Here is a 14996-nt window from a genome sequence, read left to right on the forward strand (position 1 = left end):
TATTATTAACGTGATATTCCCCTGTTATACCGACTGGTTGTATTACTAACGTGATATACCCCTGTTATACCGACTGGTTTTATTATTAACGTGATATACCCCTGTTATACCGACTGGTTGTATTATTAACGTGATAAACCCTTGTTATACCGACTGGTTTTATTATTGACGTGATATACCCCTGTTATACTGACTGGTTGTATTATTAACGTGATATACCCCTGTTATACCGACTGGTTGTATTATTAACGTGATATTCCCCTGTTATACCGACTGGTTTGTATTATTAACGTGATATACCCCTAGTATACCGACTAGGGTTTGTATTATTAACGAGATATTTCCCCTGTTATACTGGCTGGTTGTAGTATAACGTGATATTCCCCTGTTTATACCGATCTGGTTTTATTATTAACGTGATATACCCTCTGTTTAATCCGACTGGTTTTATTATTAACGTGATATTCCCCCTGTTATACTGACTGGTTGTATTATTAACGTGATATTCCCCGTATACCGACTGGTTGTATTATTAACGTGATATTCCCCTGTTATACCGACTGGTTTTATTATTAACGTGATATACCCCTGTTATACTAACTTGTTGTATTATTAACGTGATATTCTCCTGTTATACTGACTGGTTTTATTATTAACGTGATATACCCCTGTTATACCGACTGGTTTTATTATTAACGTGATATTCCCCTGTTATACCGACTGGTTTTATTATTAACGTGATATTCCCCTGTTATACCGACTGGTTTTATTATTAACGTGATATTCCTCTGTTATACCGACTGGTTGTATTATTAACGTGATATACCCCTGTTATACCGACTGGTTGTATTATTAACGTGATATACCCCTGTTATACCGACTGGTTTTATTATTAACGTGATATAACCCTGTTATAACGACTGGTTGTATTATTAACGTGATAAACCCTTGTTATACCGACTGGTTGTATTATTAACGTGATATACCCCTGTTATACCGACTGGTTTTATTATTAACGTGATATACCCCTGTTATACTGACTGGTTTTATTACTAACGTGATATACCCCTGTTATACCGACTGGTTGTATTATTAACGTGATATACCCCTGTTATACCGACTGGTTTTATTATTAACGTGATATACCCCTGTTATACTGACTGGTTTTATTACTAACGTGATATACCCCTGTTATACTGACTGGTTTTATTATTAACGTGATATTCCCCTGTTATACCGACTGGTTGTATTATTAACGTGATATACCCCTGTTATACTGACTGGTTGTATTATTAACGTGATATACCCCTGTTATACCGACTGGTTGTATTATTAACGTGATATTCCTCTGTTATACCGACTGGTTTTATTATTAACGTGATATACCCCTGTTATACTGACTGGTTTTATTATTAACGTGATATTCCCCTGTTATACTGACTGGTTTTATTATTAACGTGATATACCCCTGTTATACCGACTGGTTTTATTATTAACGTGATATTCCCCTGTTAGCTGAAGGCGCTGACTGCTAATAAGATAGATATGGTTGCCTAAACCGAGTAGCATGTAAGTGCATAACCAATGTTCAACTTTACATATTCACGTTAATGCTGATTATATTGTTTAACAAATGAAAAAGGTATCCGCAGGGACTAGTTGGTACTATGAAGTTAATACAATTTTCATTTAATAAGGCGACGAAGAAATAACTCACTTTTGCTTTCATGTACAGGCACACAATACTTCGTCGTTAAACTCGTGCCGACACCTTTATAGAGTTACACTTGGAACAAAAAGATATTATCTTATATAGGACACTTTTGTATTGTAATCATTCTCTCGAAGTACAGACAGAGTGGCGGTTTTGACAGCAACATGGCGGTCGGAGGGAGGTGGTATGTGTTACTGCTGTTTAGTATAGGTAAGTAGATATTCGATTCGTTATCAACAACATTTATACAGTTCATCGATATAGGAGTTCTGAATACTGATGCTTGGATCTTTTCATGACTGTCTTTTTGTTCACTACGGCGGTAGTAAGAAAATTTAGTATTAAAATCATAATGGATCATAAAACGTTAAATTCTGTGAAGTCTGAACTAAACCGTATTCTGTAACCACAGCAAAACAACGAAATTAACTGCCCTCCTCAAACCAATCAGAGCTCCCCGGATGTTATTCATCGATGAACAGGGATGTGAGAGGTGTAGAAAAATCTCAAGATATCGTGCATTTTCCTCGCCGTATAACCGTTTACTCCCGAATGGCGCGGATAAAAAAAACCTGTTAGTTTAAACTTAGAAACAAAATGTGTTGCGTCTCAAAAATGAGCATCGGTAATCACAAGAAACTTACAAGTATAACGAATAATCTTATTTCTTATGTGAGGGAAAAACCTTAGGCTAAGCATCGCCATGTCCTTATAGAACTGAATCTTATCATCGAAAAGGGTGATGTAAAATGAAGTAATATACGCCACGAGAGAATCTCGTATAAATAAAGAAAGTACAAAGATATATGCTAGTGTCTAGTGTCATATTTCAATATGACTTTGGTAATAGAAACAGTACATCTGTTTGATACCTAGTTATATAAAATGTATTCATCGATTGCTGCTTTAATTTTCAGACTTACTTTCAACCTATGGAGGGAACTATTCTCTGTGCTTTATAAGACACCTTGGTTTGGATCCAAAACAAAATCTTGTTTTTGTAGCCCTAGATGTCAAAGTTGATGTAACCGTTACCAAGTTAATTGACTCGTCATCCTCTGCTATTATACTTGATCCTAAAGAAAGGCACCGTTTTGACCTTACATCGCCCGAAACCCAACTTCGGACAGGCAAAGAAAACAAAGGGATTCAAGTAACAGCATCCAGTGAAATACATATTTTGGGATACGACGAGAACAGGCAAAGTACAGACATTTTCATTCCGAGGGAACACGGTCATTTAGGACACCATTATGCTGTTTTGACACATTGTCAAGATGGCACACGCTGTATGGTGGGGATTGTTGCAGTTGAACAAGGTATCGAGACAACCATCAGCATAATTTTACCCCCAATAATGCCAGAACAATGGTATTATCGCGGGAGAAACTATACTGGAGGTGATGTCATTTGCTTCATATTGACCTCTCAACAGACATTTCATCTTCGCTCACGATCGGATTTGACCGGTTTGGTGATATTATCTGATGCTAATTTGGCAGTGATTGTCGGTGCAGGGAAAACGCGTGTTCAGTTACCCGAATCATCTACTGACCGCATTGTGGAAACGGCACCTCCAGTGGACTTCTGGGGTACCCGCTACTTACTCATTAAACTAGATCAGTCATATACAGACTATGTTAAGATAATAGCCGCCGTAGATAACACAGTGGTAACAATATTATCATGTGATGGAACCACGACACTTTTGATCGAAAGAGCATTTCAGGATCATGTTGGCTATACAATGGTCTGTGACTATAATGTCATATCCACTGAAAGACAAATGTATATTTTAGTAGCGCATTTCATCCGAATGAAAAATGGAAATCCTTCCTTATACTTTCCACTTCCAAGGAAGCATTTCGCCTCTTCCTACGTCATTTCCTCTCCCCCGATATCTATTTATTGGAACTGTAAGGTAGTTCTGGTTGCAAAATTGAGAGCAAACATAATATACAATTCTATTATTAAGGTAAAAGGCTGGAATCCAATCCCATCGACAGATTTTTTGTACACGTCGTTACCTGTACCTACGTTTGGTTTAGGAAACACCTTCACTGACACTAATGGTATTCCATTTGGAGGATATCTGCGCTGTTTTGGCACGGATAGTACTGCTGCTACAGCCCTAATGCCTCTGTCGTATGACCCACTGCAGGTAAGATATATTATGTCATATTTATATCGACTGATTAGTATCTATCGAAAAGTAAACTGCTGCTGGTTATCAAATATTGAAGTACTAGTCTATTAATTATCAAATGGAACAACTATTTCTGATCATTTTTATAATCAACTTACACAAAACAAAGTTATTATCAATCAACATACAAATATCTCATCAATTATTGATACTGAATTATAAGGAAGACACACAGGACCTAAGCAATTTTCAATACAAATCGAGTGCTGGATACAGTGGAATGAATTGAATTAAACTGCACCATACAACTGTTTCGTTCATCCTAGACTGTTTAGGGTCTTAAATCGAGGCGACAGTGGCAACTAAGGTCAAAGGAAATGTCAAAATCTGGACTGGGAAGTGCCGTTGCTTTATAATTGATACATTTCACATTTTGTAATATTGGATTTCAAAAGAATGTTAAGCGTATTTGTATTTTCTGAAATGTGTCATTTTTCAAAAGAAATAAAACGTGACAAGAAGGTCTCGGCAAACCTCTGAAACAACCAGCATTATTTTCAAACTTATCATCGTACTGTTGAATTATATGTTTTCAACATCACACACATCGCCTAGCTAACATCCTCTTAAGCTAGCCAATCTATGCGTTTTATCAACACGTAACCATGCACTAAGTAGAATAGCTACACCAAATGAACAGTATACGTATCTGGCGCCTGCTAAACGAAATCAACGTATGTCCCTCTGAGTAACATGTAACATGCTGATTTCTTTAAACATTTGGAAAATAATGCATCGGCCACGAGTTATCTCAAAATAATGAAGATTTTAAGCACCAAAACTGTAAAGACAAAAGTCCAATCAACTCTAAAAAAAACTGTCAATCAAGGTTAAACATCTGAATAAAAACACGTCTGTCGTTGGTACATATTTATTTAGGACAAACCGTCCGTCGATGGTACATATCTATCCAGGAAACCCATCAGCAAAGGCTATGTATCTACGTAAAGCACAATAGTTAAGTTTTCATATCTACCCATGAAACTGGTATTACTCGTTCAGGTTCAGGGTTTGTTAATAGCATCCAGCGAGCGAAACGGAAAAGGGAATCATCAGTGGAAATGCTTTATCAAACGTTACCGCGGTGTTATTCATTAATAAGACACGGAACAGCCACCTAAGCTAATTACCACTCTGTTTCATAATTTAAAGTAATTACTTCGTTTACGCCAGTCACTTCTCGTAATTGCAACAATTAAAAGTACCTAATCATTGATTATTGTAAACGTGGTTGTTTCTGCCGGGGTATAATTTCGCGATTTCAAAGGTACACTTTACGCGAACGAGATATTTCTACCATTTTTTCTTTCGCATCTGTTCCATGTTTCCGGAAAATTTCGCGGCCTAGAAATTACAGAAGTTTAAACGCACCCCCAACATTAATGCAATTTTCAAGTAATGAACGTTTTATAAATCTATTAATTTCGTTTAATTTCCAGATTTCTTCGTCAATTTTCTTCAGACCAGAAGACATCATGGGTTAGTAAATTGAAATGGATAAGAAAATATATAGAAATGCTTTAAAAGAAAAGAAATCCTGTAAATATACCTGTTTATATTTTTATTTATATTCTTCCACTATATTACTATTGGATGTTATAGATAATCAATAAGGAAGCATAATGAATAGTTTTATATATCATATTCTTATAATATTTGTATTCATTGGAGATAATGAAAACAATAACTGATGAACAAAGTAGGAAAATGAAACAGTTTATTTATTTTGCTCCAGTATAGATGAGGCTTCCATTTAAAAATATGTTTCTTGTCTTGCTTTATAGCCATTGACATATGCAATAAAACCGAAGCATCCACTGACGACACTTCAGTGACAGACACATATATTGACGTCACTTCCGTTGCAATCGACAATATAACCATTTTAGCAGACGAGATAACGGACAACCAAATACTTTCTACCGCTGGAAATGACGTCACGAATCTTTCGATTCCAATTCGAATACCTTGTTCGTGCTCACTTTGCAGAACTACTGGAAACATGACAATCGTTGATCTTAACAAGTTTCTGCAGGACATCAAATCTGAAATGCTCATTAAAAAGAATGAAACTTCAGCATGGACGAGGAAAATGAAATGCGCTGAAGATCCCCGCCCATCATCCCAGGGGATCGGATTAGTGGGTTCTTTACTTCTTTGTCTTGCTTTGGGTTTAGTTGTTCTTATTGATGTTTCTAACTATTGTTTGGTCTTAAAAAGGCGGAAGGTTAGATGTTCTAATCCATGAGGGTACGTATTATAGTTTTCACTTACCCTTAAAAGTGTTTCCAGCATAACACACAAGCTGATAATATAATTTTACCACCAATGGTCATATCGACAATAGAGGCTGTGTTTCGAATGTCACGTGGTTACTCGAGACGAATCAATTAAAAACCTATTGTGATGTAATAACGGTCATTTACGTTTCACTATTGTTTTTGATCATATAATAAATATATTATAATAAGTTTTGTTTACCTCTGTAAACACGCGAGTATAGGCGGTGAAACGCACTGTATATTTATATGTATAGGTATCAATTTTAAAAAATGTATAACGCTCTTTCTATCCAAGGTTACATAGTTTATTAAAGCGTATATGGCTGGCAATTAATTTATCATATTACAATATTAAAGATAAAAAACAAAAAACTATAATTATAAATCTAAACCATTAAGAATAATGCAAAAGTGTTACTTTTGATTTGCCCGTTTAGCTAAACGTGTCATCAAACACATTAAGCACGAGTTTGTGTCATTTCAAACTTGTATATCTGTTCTAGTCTTTTGCCATACGATTTGGTTACAATCCAACGTGGTGATAAGCTCACGAACATGTTATGTAGGTAAATTAGAAGGTTGTAGATGTTAACGCAACTTTTCAGGTGATACTGTAGTAAAAATCGTTGATTTTTCTCCCTGGACTGGATTTTTTTTCACTCGAGGTGTAAACCTCGCTCTTACACTATGCCTTCCGAGGCATACAGTCGTGCTTTCATACCCATGGGTATTAACCATTGTGTTGTCCTGTTTCTGAGCCTAAGTGACCCCCATATATCTTCTATAGAGGAGGCTGGCTCTGTTGCGGATGTCAAAACGTTTGTAACTTAGGTGCTTAGAAAATCATCCAATTGCATCCTAAATATTTGATAAGAGTTTTCTTTTGAGTTTAGATGCTTGACAAGAGATTAATTTTGCAACGTAGATACATGTATTTGATAAGACGTTTCCATGATGTTTGTGAAGATATAGTGTTTTATGATGCGTTCTTATTTTTAGAACAGATTTCGTGATGATGATGACACCGTTGAAAGATACAACAGTATCTTCTACATCCATCAGCCGCGTTACTAAATCATCAACACAGGTTACAATGATATCTACCTACTTATCTGTATGGTAAGCGACATGGTTCGTGTTACCATGTTGGAGTTTGAATTCGAGGTTGTAACTTTCCTGATCTCCAGACCTATGGCGTAAAAATCGATTCGATTGACAATGACATGCTCCCAATATCTTGATTCAAATGATGGAATACGCCATAGTGTTTCGTGCCCATTGAACCGTCATATTACCGTACGTAAAAGTGTCGAGACGGAATTGTGTCCATAATTCATGGTTCTTTTATAGCTTATTTCTCCTATGTGGCAATTAATTGGGTTGGCGTATTCACTGCATATTTATGAAAACAACTAGTTCGCATTTATTAGAATATGACGTAATTCGTTTTTGCAAGTAAACATATCGATTCCCCAAATGCATATCATTGCTTCACGTATTCAAGGTCAACCATTGATACTGGTGGTAATACAGATTTGTCACGTGGCAATCAATGCAAACCGCTCACAGACTACTATTCCCTATAGCTTCATCTAGTGTTTCGTATTATTTCAAATACATTTTTCTCTAATTTAATTTTATGTTTGGCATTAATATGTAATAATTTGTACGGGAAAGTGACTACATAGAAATAGTTATATTTATATGAATTTATGTTTATATTCACAAGTTATCATTAAACAGTTCCATTGTGTCATTATATTATCAAATGAACAAATGATGTTGTCCACTTTTTTTTCTACTCTAAATTGGTCCTAAATGGATTTGCTGTATGTTTAATCAATAACGGAGAAATCCGAGTTGTCTCCCCTCCGCCAGTTTGTAATGTTTTTAATTGAGAGAGAGAAATGGTTTAATGGTTTTGTTTATCGGAACAGGCATTGACACAAACCTAAACAAGTCCTTTCAATTCACTTTAAATGATAAAAATGACATGTTTTAGCTAAAGCAAATTTATAAACATTACCGATTTCCAACTAAATTGATATGCAGGACACTGCTCGCTCATTTATATAAATGATATATATATATATATTAACAACCGGAGGGTAACAAAGGAAACAAATTAAGGCGAACATAAAACGTTCTCAGTTTTCAGCAATGTGCATGTCTCGAATTTGTATCATTATGAGCATGTCCCTAGTGAATAATGATAAAATACAAAATGTAAACAGGAAGGTTGAATAGTTGCCATATATATTCATTTCATTGTTTCCCTCCGGTTGTTGATGTTTATATATATATAATTTAAAAGAGGGGTTTAAAACTATCTACTCTAGTTAATCCTAATTTGATTGGTGATGCCATGCTCATATAAAGCTCAGATTGTACATTGTGCTAACATTATATATAAATATTGTCCTGATTCTGTGTTTTGTTTTATCCATATTTTGTTCATAATTATTTCCATTTAATGATAAATGTGATAGGATCACAGTTAAATTTAAAGGCTTACCGTACCTAACTGAAGCCAAAATACGCAGGCATTTTTTTTTCAAAAGCAATTCAAACCTAATAAATAAGAGCCCATCTAATCTGTTGTCTCACGATCAATAGTAAGAAGAAACAAAGCAGCCCAGCCTCCACCTACATTAACTCTGACGTGGTTGATTGTGTACTTGAGAAAGGTCACAATATATCAGCGGAGTTACTCTGCTGAGCATCTTCGAATTACAAGGACGCTGGTCAAGATATGCATATTGTCTAGCTCTATTGAACTATTATGGCATATAAAAATATAAGACTCACGGGTAGTAATTTGATTGAAATCAGTCGAAAATACCGCTGTATATTAATTCTTGGTTCCTGTTTACATCATAAAGATCTGATGGTTACAACGTTTCCATTATATTTCCTTAGACAAGTCGTATCACCAACTAGGTGAGGCTTACCGAATTGTCCATTACATCACCACATATAAAATGTGAGATAGAAGAACATAGAGGATATGGATATCTAGAAGCGAGCCATTGGATTGTTTAATAGACATATAACTATTAACACTTTCAATAATTAGAAAAAAGTTCTTTAGGGTCACATATGAACTAAATTGCATCATGCAAATGTTTCATATTTCTAGGACTGAAATTGATTCTAAGAGCCTATAAAGTGTTGCTATCTAGGAGGCTTTCTTTAATAGCCTAGAAGAGGTGTTTTATCATTTAGTCTTAAACACGCCGATCGCGGACTATCCTATAGAATGAAGTACTGGTAATAGTGCTGTGTGGAGCCAGGGTAAATATAATCATAGAACCGACTGACGACTTAATTCGGATTTCCGGAGACGTTGAGAAATTAATGATTTATTCCAAACATTACATACATTCAAACATAAACTGACGGAATCAGCCGAACTGGTCATCGTCATCAGTGTTTACAATACATAATGACTTTCGTGGCTGGTCTTATCCTTGTTGGTAGCAATAGTACGGATTGGTAAGGCGGTTTCCATTGAAAACGGCGATTGCTGCAAAGACACAAAAATACGTTGCTTAATCGTTCATAATACCTGAAAATTGAACATATTGTATGTACGATCGATGAACTGAATCTAGAAATTCGGAGCAGTTCTGTCGAGAATATTTAAACAAGAAACACCATGAGAAGTTTCACCATACTAGTAACAAATTCAATACGTCATATCCAGTGCTTGACTGACATCTCAATAAATCTCATACAGCATTTCTACACCGTACATTTAATGAACATTAAGCAAATTCACCATTGATTACAATACCTATATGAAATTTGCGATAAACTAATACTATGAGCCAGCAATTCATATTCAAGATTTAAATGACGAGAATGCAAACTATTAAACATAAGAAATATTTCTTTGCTAACAATCTCATTGCTGTAGTATATAATATTAAAAGTAAGATCGTTAGTCAAAAGGATGTCAGGTGACCACACTTACGGGGTATTCCACAGGTACGCTGTCCAGGGAGGTCACACATAGCGGTGACAGGAGAGGCATCTTCATATTGATGACCCCGGCAGGTCAACGGCGGCCAGTGGTTCCTACACACCTGTTGGATCCAGGGCTGTGAGGAAAGGTGACATCGCAATATAGTATAAATAATAATGACATGTTCTATTGTGAAAAAAAGATATGAATTTACGTACGTTGACTGAGCGTCATAATGAAAATACATAGGGTGAAGTTCAATGGCTCTTGCGGTTGCTGATTTTCTTACGAATCAACGCCTCAAAGAATATGGATTAACTTATCTTAATGTTGCCTCTCTATTCTTCGCACATAATGAATTATAGTACAATGTTTACTTTGATGTGCAAGTTTAACTACATTGTGCTATTAATGAACAATTCGACGATCATGGATACCCATGAAAAAGTTATAAAAGGTTATAAGAACAGGAAGTATAGTATGGTATTAATCATCTATAGCTTCCTGATCTAGATTTCCGTTACAGACATTTACTAATGACGCCAATACCATCAACACAAGGTTCCAAAACATGCATGCTGATGAAGACCATGGAAAAAACTTAATGGTCGACATCACGATCTTCAGAAATATTCCCTGTGCAATTGAAAGTGTTCGGGGATTGTTGATATTTATAGTGGTTTCGTTGTCATCACCGTAGCTTCAATTTACAGAGTATGTCTTCGCCCGAATTTGAACGCTAGATTTGCGTGGCGGGTGTCGTCAATGAAAACAAAGACACTTACCGTTCGGGAACGTCTAGTCCTATTTTTTTGGACTTTTTTCATTGTTCTCCATCAAAATCTATACTTTAGTCCAATCTTTGCACCCTTGCCTCGATTTTATTTCATTGTTCTCCATCAAAATCTATACTTTAGTCCAATCTTTGCACCCTTGCCTCGATTTTAAGTGAGAATAATAATTTCGTTTTAATGTCGGTATCTGTTGTCTTCACGTGGCATATTCCGATATGACATTAATATGCGTGCTCTTACCTGACGTCATAACTCGAACGATTGTTTTTGAAGACAAATCCATCCGATATTTATTAAATAAGACATGTATGTGGTGTCAGATGTACGTTAGAAATTCCGTTTTACAGACATGTATAATTGTTTCTCGAGTAATTCATCTCCTCTGAGGAGTCAGTCATCTGTACAAAACCAATGCATATTCACTACACCACTCCATTTTATATGTAATTATATATGTTTGGTAAGGAAATGAAAATAATAGACATAGCTTACCTTGAAAATATGAAAATTTTAAAGAAATGTTTGATTAGATTAATAATTACTAATTTTACATACCGTGCATGCTCGGGCTATGCTGGATGGGTCGTTCTGTGTATGGAACATATGGGCGTACCCCACAAGAGAAAACACCTAGAAATATATAAGAACACATTCATGGGGACAAATTTTATATCAACATCATACATATTTACGTATCATGTAATACGTCTGACTTCATATTTCGATGACCATGTGTTGTATACCAAGATATATACACTTGTATGTTTTCATCATTGGTATGTCTGGTTGGAATTTTACACATCTCAGTAGTCATAAAACTTATATTACTATAAACGTATAAGAGTATCCCCATTTCACTGATAATGAAAACTGTCAACTTTTGACAGAAATTAAAACCATATTGTAAAACTTCGCCTCATATTTGTTATAAATAAGAAAAATAGGTAACATAAAAATGTAAAATATCTAACGACCCGTTCTTTATTTACCTTTTTCATTGTTGTATTAATATGGATATAATGTTAAAGAGGATAATTGACAAGCAGTATTATGAATCAAAAATCGATTTTCTTTCTTATAATAAACCTTTCAATAACATATATTTCACTTCAATGATAAAATATTGGGACACCACTGATTGAATTAACACTATTTATTTATATTTACAATAACATACGAAAACGTATTTTAAAATAATAACTCACCAGCAAAGACACCGAAAGCGTGTACATGTCGTCAGCCACTGTGCAATACCACCGTCGTCAATCCGTCCTATCGGTCTACCTTTAATGTGATTATCTATCAGTAATTACAATGCATTTTACCTGTCTGGTAACCATAATTAGCCACTTTGACATCATCTGTTTCATGTCACGTATGCCAAAAAAGCCTGAGGCAAAGGTTAGCGGATCGCACAGTCGGTATCCTGTGTGAGAACCCACAGCTAATTGATATATAAAAGTTGCGGAAATGTTTTGTGGACACTTTTTAATATGACGTGATAAAAAGGCATTCTTTAGATCACACTTGGGGATCCCATATTGTACGATTGTTTACTTCCTTAGTAAGGAAATAAACAAACAATTTGTTTAAAACTCCTTGAAAACACAAGGATTGAAAAATATAAGGAAAGTGGATCTTAATTACTTGATAAAAAGGAATGTCGTATGATAAAAAATGCAAATCACAGAAACAAACCGTATTACATGTGCGTGTTCTCGAAGAGTTTAAAATGATGTTACTTTAGTTACACAAATTTATTTCTTCCCTATCTTGAAAGTGCCTACTTGCATATTGTACCATCATAAGTTATTTTGAGATTGTATTAATTAGGTATCCGATATTTGACATACATGTACCATACCAATAAGATACCTCGCAAATACAGATGTGCTTTATGTTAAGGTTCCCTATGTGTGGTTGATTGTCCAAGTATATGATAAAGGAAATGTCATAAGTACCTTATTCATGGTGGTTTTATTTATGACGCATTAGGTGAATATATGTAATTAAGACAATAGTTTACTTACTTAGTTTTGACTGTCAAATAAATAATAAATAGTCTTTATTAACAGATACAATATGTATACAATCTACAAATAGATTAACCTTCAAAGCTTACAAACTACAGAAACATCGTGATAATTCCCTTAGCTTACATTATTCGAAGGTCAAGATCCGTGTTCAGGTTCTAGTACCCAAATAACTATGATTTTGTCTTTTATAAGCAAGCTATACATTCCATGCAGATACACTTGGATTCTTGTCTATTAGATGTATATACCGTTTTACTTCATTTAACATGGAATAGGGACCTTATGAAACATACCTACGAATTATCTTATTCATCATACATCCGAAATATATGCCGTCCTCGAAAATCACATGGATTTTAAATATTGAACAGTGGCCGATGAAAAAGAAGTTCTGTTGCCTTAGATTCGTGCTCAATTCACTTTAGGACCGAAGGTCATTCGAAATGTGATACGATTTAATGAAAACATTTTTGAACACACTGTAAGACGTATTCAGCAATGCATTTTTTTAGGAATTAAAAACCACTCTTATGCAAAATTTCCTACATCCTGGACAAAGTAATTAATTCGAAATGGCTCGAACAGAGAGACAAAAACAAATTTGGAACATACAATGACATAATATACCATGTGTTATTAAGAATCCTACCGTGGATTCCTGATCCTTCATTAACTTCAGTTGCGTTCGTGAAAAACGTGTACAATATCGTCTTAAACAGATTTGCGATGTATTGCTTTTTCACGTTCTAACAAAAAAAAAAAAAAAAACCATAATATTAATTGACACATAACCTTTACATCTAATGTTAATTCAATGTGTATGTCGAGCTTTACTTAAAATGTTCTTTCAACATTGATGAAATTCATTTAATAACATTTTTAATATAAAAAGATATGCTATAAAATATATGCAAACTTGATCCCTTATCATTTAATTTTGTCAAACCTTAAATCGACACTTGCAGTCAGATTTCAATCTAACATATCATATTCTACTATTTGAAGAACATGACGAGCCGCTGATCCAATGAAGCATGCCTTATATGTAATGTGTATCATGGTCACGTGACTCACGTCTATGTCCAACTGTTGATTTATGACCGTGTCCGCTAGCGCGCTATATGACGATGGATGAAGGTACTGATATCATGCAATCATTTAATACACTAATCTGAACCTGCTTGGTCGGAATAAAGTATGTCCACGTTGCGATTTAATGTACAACAGAACCTCGCGAACATCAGATTCGGATGATATAATGGTGTCGCCTGATCTGAGGTCAAACTATGAGTGATTGTAGATTCGGTATGCATAGCATTACTTACATAATCTGTACCAACACCTGTCACCTGTATGTCACGATCTTACCTGCTGGTTAAGAATTATTTCAAACTTTGTCACGAGGTATTTGACATTTTGGTGATCCGCAATCTGAAATAGTGCTGATGTTAACAGATTTAACATCGACAAAGATGTAGTCGACAATCCATAAGCTGATAATTTGGATTCTGAATAAAAAAAATGCCATCACCAGGGTATTAAAACAATAACACCAAAATATATTCCTACAAAAGAAAGTCAACAATTAATCAACTTTTGTTTTCAAAATTTAAGTTGCAACTATTTAAGTGTCATATTAGCCTCGTGCCGATGAATGTGTGGCCCCAAGAATAGTCATAATGAGACACAGATCAGATGGTATGACAGTAGAGTAGGTTTGAATTGAATGATTATTATTCACCACGTTTAAGTTTCGAGGGACAGTACAGAAACGGTCAGTGTTCGGGGTCTTTCATTTCATTTCAGAAACTTTTAATACACAGAAGTTCGAAATTACAAAACGTATAACGTAATTAAAATTAGACTTGTAATGCCTGCTCCTCTATGATTCTCTGCAATGCTTCGGGAACGTTACGTAAGCATTTAATACTGCCGAAGAATGAAACCACACCGAAAATTTCACAGGTAGTGCGCTGATTGACCGAGCTCATGCTGAG

The 14996-nt window shown here is 35.1% G+C and overlaps 1 protein-coding gene across 1 annotated transcript; it reads left to right on the plus strand.

Annotated features, from left to right (window-relative positions):
- The first annotated feature begins 3772 nt into the window (after positions 1-3772).
- LOC117321586 lies at positions 3773-6587 on the plus strand. The gene is made up of 3 exons (XM_033876053.1): positions 3773-3875; positions 5360-5399; positions 5705-6587. Exons 1-3 carry the CDS (start codon positions 3849-3851, stop codon positions 6166-6168), a joined length of 531 nt encoding a protein of 176 aa, XP_033731944.1. The 5' UTR covers positions 3773-3848; the 3' UTR covers positions 6169-6587.
- The last annotated feature ends 8409 nt before the right edge of the window (positions 6588-14996 follow it).

The sequence above is a fragment of the Pecten maximus genome, chromosome 2 (genome assembly GCF_902652985.1).
Source record: "Pecten maximus chromosome 2, xPecMax1.1, whole genome shotgun sequence".
Taxonomy (NCBI): Eukaryota; Metazoa; Mollusca; class Bivalvia; order Pectinida; family Pectinidae; genus Pecten; species Pecten maximus.